Below are 18,002 nucleotides of genomic sequence, written 5' to 3' on the forward strand. Positions count from 1 at the left end.
CGTTTCTGTTTTCATAGATTTTACCATTTTTACTTTGTGGCTGTGGTAACTAGTGGAAAACCTGTAAGCAGGAAGTCACTGAGATGGTATGATGATGTCATATTGCTGACTTCAACGTGAAATATCTTATTTTGGAATGAATGTATGTTTGTTGATGTAAACTGACAGACATACATACCTATGTCAATCAGACCAGAGGGTCACACTCTCCTGTCATGCATAATGGGCCAGTTAAACTCGTAACAAACTGGATTAGCCAACAAGTCCCCTTAAAAGCGTGGCATTGAGGGGTTGAATAACACTCATACTACTAATCTTGTACAAACCTAGGCCTATAATCTTCTTCTAGTCTTACAAACATTGCACAACACCAGGCTTCTCAATGTGTAGTGAGTTGTCATTTTGCATCAAGGAGAATGAGAGAGTTGGCCTGCCCAGTTCCAACCAGCAGTTTTGGTCCTCCCTATTTAGAGCTCGCCAACTTGTAGTCCTAATAACCGGAAGTTAGTTACTTCTGGTTCGTTCAGCCATTCCTATGGGAAAATAACAGGGTTTTAGGATCAACGGCGAAAATAAGGTCTGAGGTTAACACAAGCTTAAGAGATCTTATACGTTTTGTTCTTTGCTATAGTATCAGTCAGTTAACATGATATTCATGAATAATGAAGCCTTTATGTGCTTTGTTTTTTAAATTTGATTACATACAATAAATGCTTCATAATTCACAAAAAGTGAGGTTTGCTGATGAAAATGATCTCGTAGAACAAAACGTGTAAGATCTCCTAAACCTAGGTTCAACACAGACCTTATTTTCGGCATTTATCCCAAAACCGTACAAAAACTGCATTAATTTCCTGTTTGGCTTTGTCCAACGAACCATGGCGAAGTTAGGGCCTACAAAAAGATGCCATTACTATTGCTCTCTCTTTGCTCTTATCCCTGAGTCATTCCACCTCCAAAAAGGACAAGCGAGAGGATTTTGACACCCACCATCTCAAGTCGTTTCTGTAGTTAGAAACGGATAAGATTAGCATTCCTGAAACATATTATTTTGTTGAAATATAATTTGATCTCTAAGAAATGAAACTAATTGATTGCCCCCAAATTGGCCATTTTAATATATAGGATTCATATAATCTTCAATAAGTATAGTACCTAACATCCAATTTGGACCATAATTCCTCCTAATAATGAAGTAGCCTAGTGGTTAGAGCGTTGGGCCCGTAACCGAAAGGTTGCTGGATTGAATCCAAAATCTGGCATTCTGCCCCTGAGCAATGCGGTTAACCCACTGTTCCCCTGGCGCCGAAGACATGGATGTCTATTTATAAGGCAGCCCCTCGTACCTCTCTGATTCAGAGGGGTTGGGTTAAATGCGGAAGACCCATATCAATTGAAGGCATTCAGTTGTACAGCTGACTAGGTACCCCCCTTTCCCCGTAAGACATGAGGAATTCAATAAAATTATCAAAACCCACTGACCCCCACGACAATCCTACACCAAGAACTTGTATACAGTTTCAGTTTTCTATGTCTGACAAGTAGTATGGAGATGCTGCTTGTAGTATTGCTTCTTCATTTTTTTTGTAATTTATTCCCTGTGAATCTAGTGATGGGTTTTTCCCCTGTTCAGAGAAATTAGCCATTGAAGTCGCTTGCACTATTTACCATAGTGTGAAAGTACTGCATTATGCCCACTAGATGCCACTGTTCATGCTACTGCCACCACATCCATTTTACTGGTCTCTTGTGTTTATTAAATGGATCACACCATTTTCTTTGCAACTTTGGGTAGAAAACCAATAGCTTTTGCTGACGATGAAAATAAATTGTATGGTCATCCTCAGAATTCAAGCCAGTCCGCCCTGAAAGCAATTCAGTTTGTCCTTCTCTTAGGCTTAATTTATGTCCAGGAAACGACCCCTCTGTGTGTGGTTTATTCCGTTAAAAACAATTGGTCTGGATAAGTTAGACCATTCCTTGCATACAAGCAAACCATTAGGCTATAGCAGTTCTAATGGTGGCAATGTTATGGTCTCTAATGGTCTTCAAATAGTGAAAGTCCCAAACACACACTGTATAGCAGGGATCATCAACTAGATGCAGATGGTTAGGGGGCCAGAACATAATTACAAAAAACGTGTAGACTCAGACTGCAAATTGAACGCAAGAAGACCAAACAGAATATTTGACTAAAACCAAATATTTTCAAACCTTGCTTACATTTGTATACAGTCACATATATCTCTGTATTATGTGTGGCAATGCTTTGGAACAGAGGTCCTAAATTAAAACCACTTGGAGCTGATTTTCTGGTGTTTTTACAACAAAACAATTGAAATAATGGTATTGGGCTGGGTTTAATGGTAAATGTCACTAATCACACTACAAATATAGCTGTTTTCTTATTGAGAATCATATTACTGCCATACAATTAAAAACCATTGCATTATTTTATTAGGGCTGTCACAACATTTTAGTCACTATCCCTTAGGTGGCTTTTAACCATTTTACTCAATGATAAGAATAAGTTTGGTCCAAATTGGATGTTGGGTACTGTATTTGTTGAATATTATGTGAAGCTATCAATTAAAAGGGGCCGTTTGGGTGCAATCAATTAGCTTGATTTCTCAGAGATCAAATTAGATTTCAGAACAATCTGAGATGGTGGGTGTCATGGCTTGCTGAAATGATGACCCCCCCTCCCATCAACTTTTCTGAATACTGATGCTATAGTAATGTACAGATTGTTTGAGATTCTGCATATTAGTCAGGGTTGACTGATCTGTCTTTACTGTGATATATTATTGGAACATGATGTGTGTTGTCATTCCACCTATGAATCTGGTACTTAGCCTAGTTGGTAAGAAATCAGTGGCTTGTTCTGGGTCATATTCATTAGTGAACATCATAGAAAAACATAGCAAACTTTTTGCGCTGGAAAACAAAAACACGTTTGTTATTGGACAAGGTCAGGTAGTCCTTCCCGGTTTCAATCCATTTCCTTACATTTGGTGCCTATTGAATACAAGACCCTGTTGAACTGGGAGGGTAGTCTGTTACATGTTATGAAGCATACTGGAGGTGTAGTCTAAACTGTGTTTCAGATGACCTGGGGGAGCTGCTGCTGGGGGAGGCCAAGCTCCAGCAGTACATCAAGGAGAACCCCATCAAGCAGGGGGCCAGCCCCAGGGGCCCAAGACCCAGGCTAGTGGAGGTCCACAAACACCTGACCGCTGCCCTGGACCGAGGGAACCTCAAGGTAGTTGATGTAACACAGTAGACTTCACCTATGACCATTATATTAGTATACATCATCTGTCTACGTTTCAGTCTAGTTCAGTCTTGTAATAGTGTTATAACAGTGTAGTGCAGTCTTTAATGCTGAGCGATTAGTGCTTTTTGAGGTCTGTTTCGGTTCGATTATTAAAAAGTAATCACGGTTTTCGATTTTGGTTTCGATTATTTGGATTGAATGCTTTAACAACACAGAATAAAACAATTATTAAAAGTCCTGTGATGGTAGTGACTGCCCATTACTGCTTATCACTTATTAACCATAATTTATTCGCATAACTTGAATAAGATATTTTATTTGATGACTTTCTTATTTCATTCCAAGTCATTGTCTAATTTCTATAGAGTTCCTGCCTATGCTGCCTGACAAAATCAATATTTTAGTAATTTTTAAAAGTAAATAAGGCATACATTTATGACTGATGAATACCAACTATCAATCACTCAGATCATGTATTTTACCTCGCGAAGCAACAGCTGCTCTATATCCACGATTGCGCATTCTTCTCTCCGTCTCCGCCCCACACCAACCTAACGTAGCAGGCGTAAAACAAACAGATCAGACAAGGAGATGCATAATGGATTGTCATTGTAGTTAATTACCAGGTTTTATGCACTAAATTACCTATAATATTGGCCTGTTGGAAACTACAACTCCCTACTACATCTCACAGTTCAAGCTGGATCTGATTTATCTCTTGAGAAACTGTGCAATATGCGCGTTGAGCTCACAGAAAACAAACACCCAAAATGGAATTGATGTCGGTCAATTAGTTGTTTAAAAAAACTAAAAATAACTGAAATTTCAGTTAATTGCTCAGAACCACCAGACTTATAACAGTATTCTAATACTACAAAAGGTAACACTGGTTTAATCAGTATCTGGCTTTACACTCACTGCCTTTCCAAACTGAGAGAATCCCCTTTGAATTATAGAACCTCATAACGCTGCATCACTCCCTCGTGCAGCTTCTATGCCCTCTTTTTCTCTGAAGCGTGTACATTTAGCTACACGTCTTTGTGTTCAGGAGAAAACAACACTATCTGTCTCTTCTCTTTCCTTTCGTGCCCAGCCGGACTACATGCAAGAGGCCAGCATGTTAATGGCCAAGCTGTCCTACGTGGAGGGAGACTACAGTGAAGCCATCAACCAGTATGGCAAAGTGACCCTGGACGAGCTGGCGCTGGTGGGAGCCCCTGTCTACCGTCTCTCCATGATCGCCGAGGCATACGCTACCAAAGGTAAGAGCGTTGGGTACCAATTGTAGTATGCCTTCACATTACACCAGTCCGGGTTTTTCCACGCTAAAAAAGAGGCATAAGGTGGAGGGCGTGATAAAACCTCTGGGTGGCATGCCACAAAATACCCTGTGCATGAAGAACCCTGCAAGTATTTCCCAAATCAAAATCTAGACACATATTTTTGTTTCAAGGGGACAGAGGTATGGTTTGGGAAGCTGCATAACCAGTGTTACCCGTTAATACATGGTGTAGCCAGCCAAATAAAAAAACGAGCCAGCCAGGAAGTTCCGGGCTGGGGGGGTGCGTTTTTGTTGCAGAATGTGCTCTATTTTGATGGCCTCTGGTACATTCTAATGCCTTGATTCCATCCGAAATACACAGGTGACTTACTGAATACTTTAACGACTTTACTTCACAGATTGGTAAAATTAGTTGTGGTATTGAGTAGAAAGGCTTTACAATAACAATTACTGAAAATGTATGAATTCAGTGTGTTAGTGGTTTTGGATATCGTTTAGACCTATATGATCAGGACTATTTTCTAAGTAAAATAACCTTTTTTAACATTCAATCTGTCTTCTCTTGAGATTAAAGTATTTTTTACAGAGTTACTACAAGCTATGAATTGCCACTGATGTTTGTTCTTCAAATTATGTATTTTATTGTCTCTGCTGCTGTGGACACAGGAAAACCAATGTAATTTGGTTGAACTACCCCTTAGAATTTGGCCTGTCAATCAATCACTGTGGGTGGGATTGTCAGGGGAGGGGGCAGTATGTTTGTGAGTCACAGAGTTTCAGACCTGTCAATCAATCACTGTGGGTGGGATTTTGGCGGAAGGAAGGCTGTAGATTAGTAATCTATTTATAAATATTAGTGTAATCTTACAAGTTAATTTATTGTGGCAAAAAAATACATCCAGTCTGCTCTTTCAGCTTAGTTTATTGTGGCAAAGATGTAAGTAAACATGGATTCCCTGTTGAGAAATAATATAGAATTGCAGTAAATTAGTTACCCCTGCCAGATTGTGCAACCCCAAGTCTAGTTAAATAAAGGTTAAAAAACTAAAAAATATATATAAGTCAGGTACCCAAGAATAAACATACAGGTATGATTTGAAGAATGAAGCAGGTGTTAAACACGGGCTTTGCTACTCAGTAAACAGCAGTTGACTACTCCGTTGTCAACACTTTAATAAAATCAGAAGCCTATATCAACATCTATAATACCAAATAAGTTTCATGCCATTAGCTTTTATAACCTTCAATCTGTTTTCTTGCATCATATTTTGGACCAGAATGAGGCTCTCTCTCCACTACCTATTGTTCCTGCAGTGAGGATTCAACATCTTCATCAAATGTTTTCATTATTTATCGGCAGATAGTGACCAAAAAAGCAGTAATAGCCTACCAGTATTCAAATTAGTGTGCCAAATGAATGGCTCTCTCACCGATGCAATTTGGTTCCATTCACCCAAAAGAGCTGTTCAAAAAGAGCCGAACAACCCATCACTCGTCTACAAGTCTCGACATGGTCTTTGAATCCTAGGAAAATACAAACAACATCTTTAGTTTACTTGTCCCGACACGATACAATAGACATATAACTACGTTGTATGATTTATGAAGAGCAAAGGGATATAGGAGATGGACTTTATTCAGTTCGTCACCTCTTAGAAACTAGTCAACACAAGCAACAGTAAATAGCCTATGCACCCTGAATCCGTGGTTGGCTGTAGGCCTTTGAAACACGCAAAAGAAAATAAATGAATGTGGCACAAAACAATAATGAAGTGGATTTCCACTCATTGCTAGTTGCGTGTAAATTCACTCACCAGGAGTCAATGAAGCCAGCTGTGATCTGCCCAACGATGCTTCTCTCCAAGACAAACTCAATGCATTTTGTTATGCACGCTTCGACAATAGCAACATCGTGTCGGGTGTGAGGCCCGCCACCGACCCCTTAGGATTGGGTAATCTTGCGCTCCGAGGCTGACGTGAGTAAGGTCTTTAATCAGGTTAACATCTACAAGGCTGCGGGGCCCGGCGGTGTTCCAGGTAGCATTCTCAGAGCATGTGAGAACAGCTGGCAGGCATATTCACTATATAATTTTCAACCTCTCCTTGTCCCAGTAAGTAACCCCCACATGTTTTAAAATGACCACCATCATTCCGGTTCCCAAGTACTCTAAGGCTTCATGCCACAATGACTACTGCCTTGTAGCACTCACATTTGTGATCATGAAGTGCTTTGAGAGGCTGGTTATGCCACACCTCAACTCCATCATCCCAGACCCACTCCAATTTTCATACCGCCTCAACAGATCCATAGATGACTCAATCTCAATTGCACCCCACACTGCCCTCACCCACCTAGATAAGAGGAATTCCTATGAACAGCATTTTCACATTGACTACAGCTTAGCATTCAACACCATTGTCCCCTCCAAGCCCGTCACCAAGCTTAGGGTCCTGTACTCCCTGTTCACCCACGACTGCGTAACCACGCACAACTTCAACACACATCATCAAGTTTGCTGACGACACGTCGGTGGTAGGCCTGATCCCTGGCGATGAGACAGCCTACAGGGAGGAGGTCAGTGTGGTGCCGGAACAACAACCTCTCCCTCAACGTCAGTAAGACCAAGGAGCTTCTTGTTCCTCGGTGTCCAAATCACAAAGGACTTAAAATGGGACACACGCACACAGTTGTGAAGAAGTCGCGACAGCTTCTCTTCTTTCTCAGGAGGTTGAGAAGGTTTGGCATGGGCCCTCAAACTCTGAAAAAGTTCTACAGCTGTACCATTGAGAGCATCTTGACTGGCTGCATCACTGCTTGGTATGGTAATGGCACCGCCCTCGATCGCATGGTGCTACAGAGGGTGATGCGGACAACCCAGTACATCACAGGGGCCGAGCTCCCTGCCATCCAGGACCTCTATATCAGGCGGTGTGAAAGGAAGGCCAGGAAAATCGTTAAAGACTCCAGCTGCCCAAGCCATAAACTGTTCTCTCTGCTTCCAGTGCATCAAGTCTGACACCAACAGGATCCTGAACAGCTAAATAGCTAACAAAATGGCTACAAGGCCTCTAAGAGTTAACCCTTGTATTTAATTTGATTTTTTTCCCACTTTCTCTATGCACACTCACATGGCCCAACGCACTCGTGCGTGCTCAATTCAACACACACACAAAAACACTCACTCCATAATTTGCTTACACACACATATTATGCACATACATTTAAACTGACTCTACACACACGCACACCCACTCACATACAATCACCATATATGCCGCTGCTACTCTACATATTGTACACTACATGACCAAAAGTATGTGGACACCTGCTCGTTGAACATCTCATTCCAAAATCATGGGTATTAATATGGAGTTGGTCACCCCTTTCCTGCTATAACAGCAACCATTCTTCTGGGAAGGCTTTCCACTAGATGTTGGAACATTGCTGCGGGGATGCTTCCTTTCAGTCACAAGAGCATTAGTGAGGTTGGGCACTGATGTTGGGCCACTAGGCCTGGCTTGAGGTCGGTGTTCCAATTTATCCCAAAGGTGTTCGATGGGATTGAAGTCAGGGCTCTATGCAAGCCAGTCAACTTCTTCCACACCGATCTCAACAAACCATTTCTGTATGGACCTTGCTTTGTGCACTGGGGCATTGTCATGCTGAAACAGGAAAGGGCTTTCCCCAAACTGTTGCCGCAAAGTTGGAAGCACAGAATCGTCTAGAATGTCATTGTATGCTGTAGTGTTAAAATGTCCCTTCACTGGAACTAAGTGGGCTAGCCAGAACCATGAAAAACAACCCCAGACCATTATTCCTCCTCAACCTAACTTTACAGTTGGCACAATGCATTGGGGCAGATAGCGTTCTCCTGGCATCCGCCAAACCCAGATTCGTCAGACTGCCAAATGGTGAAGTGTGATTCATCACTCAAGGGAATGCATTTCCACTGCTCCAGAGTCCAATGCGGCGAGCTTTACACCACTCCAGCCGATGCTTGGCATTGTGCATGGTGATCTTAGGTTTGTGTGTGGCTGTGAGGCCATGGAAACCCACTTCATAAAGCTCTGGACGAACAGTTATTGTGCTGACGTTGTTTCCAGAGGCAGTTTGGAACTCGGTAGTGAGTGTTGCAACAGAAGACAGACGATTTTTATGCGCTTCTGTGAGCTTGTGTGGGCTACTACTTCGCGGCTGAGCCGTTATTGCTCCTAGACGTTTTCACTTCATAATAAAAGCACTTATAGTTGACCAGGGCAGCTCTAGCAGGGCAGACATTTGACTAACTGACTTGTTGGAATCCTATCACGGTGCCACGTTGAAAGTCACTGAGCACTTCAGTAAGGCCATTCTACTGCCAATGTTTGTCTATGGAGATTGCATGGCTGTATGCTTGATTTTATACACTTGTCAGCAATGGGTGTGGCTGAAATAGACAAATCCACTAATTGTAGCGGTGTGCACATACTTTTGAATATATATAGTGTATTTCCTGATACCTAGTCACCTTACCCCTTTACATATGTACCTCTATCACTCCAGTATGCCTGCACATTGTAAATATGGTACTGGAACTGACTGTTTGTATGTACGTTGAGTTCCAAAAGTATTGGGACAGTGACATTTTTTGTTTTCTGGCTCTGTACTACAATAACAGGGGAGGTTATCAGTTTATATCATACCCTCAAGACATGCTAACTTCTCACCATTACAATAACAGGGGAGGTTAGCGTTTTATATCATACCCTCAAGACATGCTAACCTCTCACCATTACAATAACAGGGGAGGTTAGCGTTTTATATCATACCCTCTAGACATGCTAACCTCTCACCATTACAATAACAGGGGAGGTTAGCATTTTATATCATACCCTCAAGACATGCTAACCTCTCACCATTACAATAACAGGGGAGGTTAGCGTTTTATATCATACCCTCAAGACATGCTAACCTCTCACCATTACAATAACAGGGGAGGTTAGCATTTTGGGGTGGTATGATATCTATAACTTTCTCACTCCCCATTATTCACAATTTGTTCAGGATGATCTGTAACAATGGTAGCGTCCACATTAATGTAGAAGTGTTTAGAAACATTATATTCTTATTCATAATAAAAGTGACTCCATAATGACATTACATTATTTACCATTCATTTTTATTGGGCACAAAATAGTCTGAAACACAACCAAAACAAACAGCAAATGTGTAGAGTCACAAGTCATTGCCTGCGATGAATATGGGACCAAACACTTAATTTTTTAATACACATATTAGTGGACACAGTTGTAGTACCACATTGTTATTGATTACTGCATTGTTGGGTTTAGAGCTGTCAAGAAAGGCATTTCACTGTACTTGTGCCTGTGACATTAAAACGTTCAACGTAATATGTGGTGCTGAATCCATCTTCTTCTCCTGTCATTGAGAAAGTGCTGAGGCTGGGGTGACTGTATTAGCTAACTCTGCTGGTCTGGCCAGTCCGAGTCAGGACTTCGTGCCTGCCCTGCCGTGGCACCCCAGTGGCACCCTACCCCGTGCCTACTCATCAATCAGGTCCTGTCTGTGGATGCTCTCTGACCTCTCCTTTTAGAACTCTGAGCTAATGTGTTGGATTGACCTGCTGCTGGTTATGGCGGCATTTAAATGTCCGTTGCTGTATACAGTGAGTGTACTTTTTAAAGCTTGACATAGGTAATCTAGTCATGCTTTGGAACAACATTGTACATTTTCAAATACACACGAGTAACATGACATGGAGGGAAAATGTGTTGTCTCTGAATTGAGGAAACTGACAGCAGGACCAGTCCTCGCAGCTTGACCTCGTATCCCCTGCAATGTGTTGTTTGGCCATGTGGTGGCAGTAGAGGTTCACTGTTGTGGCGAGAGGAGTCCTCCGCTCTCATGCAAAAACACACACCATACATACCGCACACTCTCGCTCTCTCAATTTCTAATGCAGAGCACAGTGAATGTGTCAGCCAGGACTGCAGAGCTTTGATCAGAGTTCTGACAGACCAGCAGAGTTACGTTGGCTGTGAGCTGAGATAGAAGAAGCACTGCTGTAGTGTGGAGCCTCAGCCGGTCCACCTCAATACAGCAGCCTAGTGTACACACACACACACACACACACACACACACCTGTCCCCCTCTAAACATACACCAGCATACCCTAGGGTTTACACAGACCACCCAACGATGCAAGCCAAGCAGTCGCCCATACACCACATCATCGGAGTTCATTAGTCAGTTGTGTTACTTTGTCTGGACCAGCCATTTTGTTTGTCCGATGGGGGTTAATGGGAAGACTTTAGTGCTGTAAAAATTTTATGAGCGTCCTAATCGAGAGGAGTGGAGGGGAGGAGGGGCTCAGGCCGGGCCTGTTTAGAGTAACACAGGAGCCCATTAGGCTGTTAAAGTGCCACAGTGGTATGAATAAGTTATGTGTGGCACGGCAGCAGGGCCCCACAACGACAAGAGGATCCACAGTCTTTAACCCACCCGCACCACCACAAGGGGATATCTTTATAAGGCAAAGACAGGCCTGGCTGCTGACGCCCCTCTGCTGCTGTCTTTCTGTCTGTCTCTCTCTCTCTCTCTCTCAATCGCTCTCTCTCTCTCTCTCTCTCTCTCTCTCTCTCTCTCTCTCTCTCTCTCTCTCTCTCTCTCTCTCTCTCTCTCTCTCTCTCTCTCTCTCTCTGTCTCTGTCTCTGTCTCTGTCTCTGTCTCTGTCTCTGTCTCTGTCTCTGTCTCTGTCTCTGTCTCCGTCTCCCTCCAGAGTGGGTGATCGAGCATTTTCATCTTTCCATCTCTCTGTCTCTGCCGGCTCTCCTGTTTTATCTACGTATACCTCTCTCTCCATCTCTCGCCCTCCATCTCCCTCTCTGCCTCCATTTATCGCTCTCTCAACACACAGCCGTATTCATGTTCCAGTCATGTCCTATAATGAGAAGACGTCTGCACCTCTATGGTACTGGAGGTTTCAGGGTGTGTAAAGCAATCATGGGGAGTTGATGGATGAACCGTTTGGCTTGTATTGTTTGGACCCTGTTAGTGAATGGCTCTATTTGAGCGCCACACAGTTGCCGTAGTCTTGTGTAATTCCAGAGACGAGAGCTATTTATAATTAATTCGTTATTAAGGCTATCATCTATTATTAATGTTTGTTTTTAAAGGGGGCTTCGGAAACTGCAGCTTGGATTTCATAACAATGAGGTGTGTGTAGCCACAATGGAAGTGTTGCTTTCCTCCATATTATCTCATTACATACAGAATGGTCTGGTGATTGACAGAGACACGGCCCAATCTACCCAGAGGTCAGACAGGGATACTCTTCCCATACCAAAGAGTATCCTTTTAGGGCCCCAATTTATTTATTTTCCTTACCACGTGAGTATACAAATAAAACTCTGCCTATAGCGAGGGGCCCAGGCTACAACAAAGCCCCAGTTTTTTGTTTCCTTGCAGGTTACAAAATCAGGGAAACCACATGAGAGAAAATAGTGAGGGCCTTAATTTGTGAAACCAAGACAAGCAGCAGCCAGAATTGGAAGATTATTGGTGTCCCAATGTCCTCTAGAAGAAAGGAAGGGGACTGCTATAAAATAAATCTGTCTCAGGTATCTCCTTCAGTCCTTGGCTGATGTGAGGTGTCCTTTACTCAGATCCCATACCCTGGCTCCTGGAAGCCCCAGCCAGCCCCAGGGCCAGACAGAGCAGGACGGTGAGACACTTCCATTGCTCCTAGAGGCCCCAGACAGAGCAGAGCAACGAGACACTTCCATTGCCACCTAACCCTGAGTTTCTGGTTGCTCCTCCAGACGTCTGTCAGGCTAGTGCGTTGTCCTCTAAGCGTGTGATAAAACATTCAGGGGCTCTCTGCTGGCTGTCTGGGAGCCTTGATCACCTACTGATTCATATTGCAGCAGGGGCCCAGCCCAGGTGTGTCACTTTTTCCGTGGCTGAGGACTGGCTTGAAGTAGCCAGAGAGGAGAGATGAGTGTACACTACACATGCACACAAGTACACACACACTAAAGCTTCAGCATGAACTTTAACCCTTGGTAGGCTGCATTGTGGCTACAATGTGTGTACAGTATACAGCATAATGAACTTCCTCTCTCTAGGTCTGTGTCTAGAGAAAGTCCCGGCTGCGTCTCCGTCCCTGTCCAATCGTAACGTGGACAAAGACCAAGAAGTGATTACCTGCTATGAGAAGTCTGGAGACATCGCCCTGCTCTACCTACAGGAAGTAGAGAAGGTAACCTAGCAACCGGCGGACATTGGCTTTACTTCTGGATGTGTTGACAGGAGGGAGAAGCTGGAGATGCTCTAATAATTTTGACCAAACCAAATCATTTTTTAGGGGATCTAGGCTAATACTAACAAAATAACCAACCCTCTTTTAAAATTACAGTTAAGTTGCAAAAAAAATACCAGCTACTTAATTAGTGGGGCGGCAGGTAGCCTAATGGTTAGAGCGTTAGACTAGTAACTTGAAGGTTGCAAGATCAAATCCCTGAGCTGACAAGGTGAAAATCTGTCATTCTTCCCCTGAACAAGGCAGTTAACCCATTGTTCCTAGGCCTTCATTGTAAATAAGAATTTATTCTTAACTGACTTGCCTAGTTAAATAAAGGTCAAATAAAAAATGAATGTTCTCGAATAGTTTCTGTTTGACCTTTTTAATGAATAGCTATCCATTCTTGGTGTCCTCAATAAGCTGATTGGACATGGTTGTAATGAATTAATTAATTGATTGGATTTATATTGGGCTTTTTCAGTCCTCAAAGCGGCAACCATTTTGTGCCAGAACGCTCACCACACATCCGCTAATGTTTGGGAGTTGGATCTGCCTGTGTACTATTGCAGTAGGCCTATACTCCATCTGTAGTGCTGGTGTCTGTAGTATTAGTACCGTAGTGGTGGAAGGGGACCAGGGCCATCAGGCAGGCAGGTCCTGGAGCTGCCCCATGGTTTTCTGACCTTGGCTGCTGTTTTAATCAGCAACCTTTTTCTCCACTCTGATTTGTTCTGCCAACACGTTTTTCCCCTACAGTTGTTTTTCTCTCTTTCTGGGTGCTGTTTTTTTTAATATATATATATTTATTTTTTAAATTTAGGGGGTGGCTTTAATATTAATATTAGCTTTAATATTACAGATTTGTGCTTCCATCAATGTAAATGTCTGCATCATTTCCAGTCCCCCGTATATGGGAAATGAAGCAGACAATGCTCTGTTTCTCTTATCTGTCTCTCTTTCTTGCTCTTGCTCTCTCTCCCCCCCCCCCCCATATTCTGGCTTGTCACAGATAAAATAGTTTGTCACATTTTGCGGAGTCATCACTTGCCATTGACTACAATGCATTATGAAAATGTGTCTAAAGCTCGGTGAAAACGCTCCAAAACAATCCCAAACAAACTCCTATTACATCAGAATCCCATTCTGAATGATGTCTCTGCACTCAATTTTAGAAATGTTTTTCCACTGTGCCATAAATCCATGTATGAATGATGCTGTTTACAAAAACAAGATGCAAATATGGATTTATGGGACAGCGGAATTTCTTTCTAAACATTGAGTGCCAAGACATTCAGAATGGGATTCTTAATAGCAAGTGATGACTCAACAAAATGTGACAACTGATTTTTCTCTAACAAAATATTTTAAAAAACATGATGGCCTGTGTCCTTAGTTGACTCATTTGGCCCATTTTGGGCTCATGGTGTCATTTTAGTGACCAAGCCTCTGGATAGAGCTGTGTTGTTGCTCCAAAATGTCATGAAACTGTATCGGCTATTTGAATTCAGTATTGAAACTCTAATCTAGTGGCATCGATTCACTCCCCCAAATAGACCCCCTCCCTCTGCCTCCCTGTAACTGAACCAGCAGCTGATTCCATACAGCATGCAGAGAGACACTGGTACAACACCCAGGAGATGAATAGGGCAACAGGCCCTAGATAAACACCTGGCTGTAGTGCTATCTATCACTCCTCCTCATCTCCACAGAACCAGGCTAGTGCCGCTTTGTTCTGCTCTGTTCTGTTCTACTCTGTTCTTTTAGCTTACATAAGGCCAGGCTGCTGTAAGCGCTCTGCCTCTCTCTGCTTTTCTCTCTGTCCTGTCTGTCCTGTCCTGTCTGTCTGTGTGTCTCTGTCTGTCTGTGTGTCTCTGTCTGTCTGTGTGTCTCTGTCTGTCTGTGTGTCTCTGTCTGTCTGTGTGTCTCTGTCTGTCTGTGTGTCTCTGTCTGTCTCTGTGTGTCTGTCTCTGTCTGTGTCTCTCTGTGTCTGTCTCTGTGTGTCTCTCTCTCTCTCTGTGTCTCTCTCTCTCTCTCTGTGTCTCTCTCTCTCTCTCTGTGTCTCTCTCTCTCTCTCTGTGTCTCTCTCTCTCTCTCTGTGTCTCTCTCTCTCTGTCTCTCTCTCTCTGTCTCTCTCTCTCTCTCTCTCTCTCTCTGTGTCTCTCTCTCTCTCTGTGTCTCTCTCTCTCTCTGTGTCTTTCTGTGTTTCTCTGTCTCTCTCTGTCTCTCTCTCTCTGTCTCTCTCTCTCTGTCTCTCTCTCTCTCTGTCTCTCTCTCTCTCTGTCTCTCTCTCTCTCTGTCTCTCTCTCTCTCTGTCTCTGTCTCTGTCTCTGTCTCTCTCTCTCTCTCTCTCTCTCTCTCTCTCTCTCTCTCTCTCTCTCTCTCTCTCTCTCTCTCTCTCTCTCTCTCTCTGTGTGTGTCTGTGTGTCTCTCTATGTGTGTGTCTCTCTCTCTCTGTGTGTCTCTCTCCTTCTCAGTCAATCATGTGCCAGGCAGGCAGCACAAGGTACTGTGAGGACACTAGCTACCTGCTGCTGGATGAAATGATTTCATCTGTTTGACAGACAGGGATGAGAGAAGAGTTGGAACACAAAGGGGCCCGTCTGGTTGGACTGATGGAGAGAAAATAGGGAGAGGACAGGGATAGGAGGGGGAGGAGAGGGATGGTGAGAAGAGAGGAGCAGCCAAGGTTCTTCAATCTGCCCACTCTCCTCTCCTCTTCTCTCTTTCCTTCTAGTCCTATTATTACCTCATGTTGTCTTGGTTGTGTTTTCTTATCTCTCTGATTGGAGCGTTGCAGGCTGACTTGATGTATTGTGTATACAGTGTGATAATCTATTGTTGATGCCCAGTGTGAACACTAGGCTGACTTTGTTCTCTGCGTCTTCAAGCGTTCACAGCAGACTGTTCCTAGACCAGTGTGTTGCCTGTGCTGTGTGTTCTCAGGTCAGTTTTGTGTGTTTCAGGCCCTCAGTGCGGGGATGCAGAACCGCAGTCCAAAGCCAGGCCCAGTGGCACAGGAACAGGAGCTGGGATACTTCCTGGAGACTGGACTTCAGAGGGCACATGTCATCCACTTCAAAAACGGGTAGGAGAGAGCGCGTGTTGTGTCTGAGAGAGACAGTGGGCGTGTTTGTGGGTGTGTTTGTGGGCATGTGTGTGGAATACACCTACACTGACATCTAGGCTGGTAATAATAATCATCACTAACCCACTGTGTGTGTTGCTGCTCCACTGTCACTCTTCCCTCTCTGCTCCACACTCTTTCATCCAATCCAAGGGTCCATTTGTCTCAGGACAGATGGTAGGTATTCCTCCACTCCTCTCTGCCCCTTAGCCCCCATAGAGATGAATGCCCTTGTAGTACCATAGAGACTCAGGTTGACTTGCAGCTCAAAGTCAAAATGCTAAGCCTCAAGCCTGCCTGAAGAAGAGTGATTGGACTCAGCAGGCTCAATGGCTTGAACATGGGATTTGAGACAGGGTCCATAGCTGCTGTGGTTTGATCTAGTTAGCCATAGTTTGGTACCTGCCGGTTAGCTTCCCTGTAGGTTAGAGCAGTAGTGTGTGACTATCTAGATCTTATGATATGAAAGTAATGCTCCTAGGGTGTGGTGGTAAAGTTTTGTGTGTGCATGTGCTGGCTGGGTGCGTGTGCTGTCTGTGTGCGCGTGCTGGCTGAATGCGTGTGCTGGCTGAGTGTGTGTGCGAGTGCACGTGCTGGCTGAGTGCGCGTGCTGGCTGTGTGCGCGTGCTGGCTGTGTGCGCGTGCTGGCTGAGTGCGCGTGCTGGCTGAGTGCGCGTGCTGGCTGAGTGCGCGTGCTGGCTGAGTGCGCGTGCTGGCTGAGTGCGCGTGCTGGCTGAGTGCGCGTGCTGGCTGAGTGCGCGTGCTGGCTGAGTGCGCGTGCTGGCTGAGTGCGCGTGCTGGCTGAGTGCGCGTGCTGGCTGAGTGCGCGTGCTGGCTGAGTGCGCGTGCTGGCTGAGTGCGCGTGCGCGTGCTGGCTGAGTGCGCGTGCTGGCTGAGTGCGCGTGCGCGTACTGGCTGAGTGCGTGTACTGGCTGCGTGCGAGTGCGTGTGCTGGCTGCGTGCGAGTGCGCGTGCTGGCTGCGTGCGAGTGCGCGTGCTGGCTGAGTGCGCGTGCTGGCTGAGTGCGCGTGCTGGCTGGCTGTGAGTGCGTGCATGTGCTGGCTGGCTGGCTGTGAGTGCGTGCGTGTGCTGGCTGCGTGCTGGCTGAGTGCGTGTGCTGGCTGCGTGCTGGCTGAGTGCGTGTGCTGGCTGCGTGTGCTGGCTGCGTGCTGGCTGTGTGTGTGTGTGCGTGCGTGCGTGCGTGTGTGTGCTCGCTGGCTGTGTGTGCGTGCGTGCGGGTGCTGGCTGTGTGTGCGTGTACTGGCTGGCTGTGAGTGCGTGCGTGTGCTGGCTGTGCGTATGTGCGTGTGCTGGCTCTGCGTGCGTGTGCTGGCTTTGTTTCAATCAGACCTGAAGGTGGATGATGACCTCTTCCTTTTCGTAGCCCCGCCCCCATACTGACGACATGACCTCCACTATCCCAGCATGCTTAGAGCTCAATGGCCAAGAGCCTATAGGGCTCTGGTTGAAAGTAATGCACTTTAAAGAGATAATTGTGCAATTTAGTATGCACACCATTATCAACCCTTTTCTTAATCGCTCTTTTTGCTATTGCCAATTCCCATACATTAATTATTTATCTCTCATGGAAGTTATGCGGAACTTGATCTTCTCATTTTAATACAGCTACATATTAAATCCACCATTAAATTCTCCTCAAGCATCCATTTGGACTGGTTGGTTCTCCTGGGAGGACCCATCCTTACCACAGTCTGCCTGGGAAACACTGGCTGTGTCCCAAAGGGCACATTATACCCGATATTAGTGCACTACTTTTGATGAGGGCCCATAGGGCTCTGGTCCAAATTAGTGCACTACTGTAAATAGGGAATAGGGTGCCATTTGGTACACAGACACTGTTCTAGAGCAAGGTCGATTTTTCCCATGGAAAATAGAGAGAACTGTTTCCCACTTCAAAGCAAGAGAGAAGAGATAAAAAGAAAAGGCTGCTGCTGAAGCTAATAGTTAATAGATGATGCAACACAGTGTCTCTTTCATGTTGAAAGCTACATATCT

General features: G+C 44.5%; 1 protein-coding gene across 6 annotated transcripts in view; it reads left to right on the forward strand.

The window, feature by feature from the left end:
* The window catches only part of ttc7b (tetratricopeptide repeat domain 7B), a 68,799-nt gene that overhangs the window by 1,020 nt on the left and 49,777 nt on the right, over positions 1 to 18,002 (forward strand). For all 6 annotated transcript variants that reach the window (XM_036954712.2, XM_036954713.2, XM_036954714.2 and 3 more), the window contains exons 2-5: positions 3,108 to 3,262; positions 4,371 to 4,539; positions 12,687 to 12,820; positions 15,826 to 15,947. In XM_036954712.2, the coding sequence (XP_036810607.1) occupies positions 3,108 to 3,262; positions 4,371 to 4,539; positions 12,687 to 12,820; positions 15,826 to 15,947 (580 nt within the window). The remainder of the gene's footprint in view (positions 1 to 3,107; positions 3,263 to 4,370; positions 4,540 to 12,686; positions 12,821 to 15,825; positions 15,948 to 18,002) is intronic.

The sequence above is a fragment of the Oncorhynchus mykiss genome, chromosome 19 (genome assembly GCF_057628025.1).
Source record: "Oncorhynchus mykiss isolate SJ-2025 chromosome 19, ASM5762802v1, whole genome shotgun sequence".
NCBI lineage: Eukaryota > Metazoa > Chordata > Actinopteri > Salmoniformes > Salmonidae > Oncorhynchus > Oncorhynchus mykiss.